The following is a 1,679-nucleotide window of genomic DNA, read 5'->3' as shown; positions in this document are numbered from 1 at the left end:
CGACAGGGGGGATTGACCTTGGGGGGGGGGCGGCAGGGGGTGGACGGCCGAGCGGGCTGCTCTACAAGTGATCTGGGTGGATCACTAGTACTAAACAAGCAGCCCAAAACTATTTATACATCTAAAGAGCTGGCATCGGCGATATATAACGGGGGTTACTAGTAGCGGTATTGGTGCATCCCTAATACTATGTATAAGCAAATGATTATCATGTGTATGTAATATAATAATTCAGGAAGTTGGTTGCTTTATTATCCTTCTTTCTGTATGTTAGACACAGGCCATATAAGCACTAAAAAAAAAGTCTGACAAAGCAGATTACAATCTGCGAAACACTTACTAAGTACCAAGTCCTTCTTCATACTGTACATCGATATTTGTGCGACTGGAGGATTACCCTGAGATCTTGGACTCTGCATATTCTAATCTACATGAACAATTGGACGGCGGTGCAAAGTGCTAAGTTGTACAGGGGCGTATTTACCTGCCGAAGCTTGGCTTGCCTAGGGCAGCCAAATACATAAATACACCACTGAAGTTGTATTCAGAAATTGTTTGGAGCATTCATTTTAACACTTGATTTTATATGGATGATTTTTATATTCATTGTTATGAAATAAAGATAGTATATTTTTGTATATATGTTCTTATGTAGATACATGTTTATTTTAAACACCTATAGAGTCCATCTATGTTTGCTTTTTTAGAAAACAAAGTTAGTGTTCATGTGTTGTAAAGTAGCCACCATTTCAAGCTTGCTCCCATGATGGACTACAATCTCACCTTTAGTTTACTAATTTGTATTGAGATTGTAGTCCATCAAGGGAGTGGATTTGGAGTGGTGGCTACTTTACAACACACACAAGGAGCATGGGGAACAAATGTAGCCACCCTCCAGAAGGAAGGACAGTGTCAGCACCAATTCAGAGGATCTGAGATTGGGGATATACAGCCGAGTGATACACAAATAAGATACATTTTTGTTAATAATTAGGGTACTTGAATGCATTTTTAAGGTTTAAATTCTAAATTTAGTGTCACTTTATTTGAATACTAAAACCTAACCAATCCCCTAAAATTAACATTTAAACTCCCCTTTATACCTTAATCTAAGCCTAAAACATAAGAATCTCTAAAATTGTATAATTATGTAATCGATGCTGAAAGCAGCCCATACCACATCTATATAGTTATTGCAGTGAGATGTTCGCAGGAAGACTGAATCCTTCAGGCATTAGAAACTGACAATATACAGTAATATAAATAGCACATTTAGGTCACAAACTATTTTACACCCTACAATATGCTGAGACAAGCAACACTCACTTGTCCCAATGACTGATCCACAGAAGTGCAGGTTGTCTGCCAGCCACCCACTTAGTGTGTCACCCAGGCCCATGTATCGTTTTGTCTTGTCTGTGTATTTGTTCACCAAATCTTTGTTGTTTTCCCAGAAAAGGGACTATAATAGATAAATAAGATGAGATATTCATGCTTTTGTATGCAAAACAATGTTAAAAAAAAGCATCAAATCTGGGTACATTAACTTGCCGCCACCCAACCACCAACATGTACCCTAAAATGTTATATTTTTATACAAAGTGTCACCAGAGTTGTAACTACAGATCATGGGGTCCCATAGCAAAATTTTGATGGGACCCCCCGATGACCTCTCTCTC

At 38.4% G+C, this 1,679-nt stretch overlaps 1 protein-coding gene across 1 annotated transcript in view; it reads right to left on the bottom strand.

The window, feature by feature from the left end:
- The window catches only part of BST1 (bone marrow stromal cell antigen 1), a gene marked incomplete at its 5' end in the record, with an annotated part of 12,108 nt that extends 10,646 nt beyond the window's left edge, over positions 1–1,462 (bottom strand). The window contains one exon of the mRNA XM_018571159.1: positions 1,327–1,462. Coding sequence (XP_018426661.1) covers positions 1,327–1,462 — 136 coding nt within the window. The remainder of the gene's footprint in view (positions 1–1,326) is intronic.
- Positions 1,463–1,679: the final 217 nt, after the last annotated feature.

The sequence above is a fragment of the Nanorana parkeri genome, unplaced genomic scaffold (genome assembly GCF_000935625.1).
Source record: "Nanorana parkeri isolate BGI_ZX_2015 unplaced genomic scaffold, ASM93562v1 scaffold1690, whole genome shotgun sequence".
In the NCBI taxonomy this organism is placed as follows: Eukaryota; Metazoa; Chordata; class Amphibia; order Anura; family Dicroglossidae; genus Nanorana; species Nanorana parkeri.
This window is presented reverse-complemented; position numbering and strand designations above follow the sequence as displayed.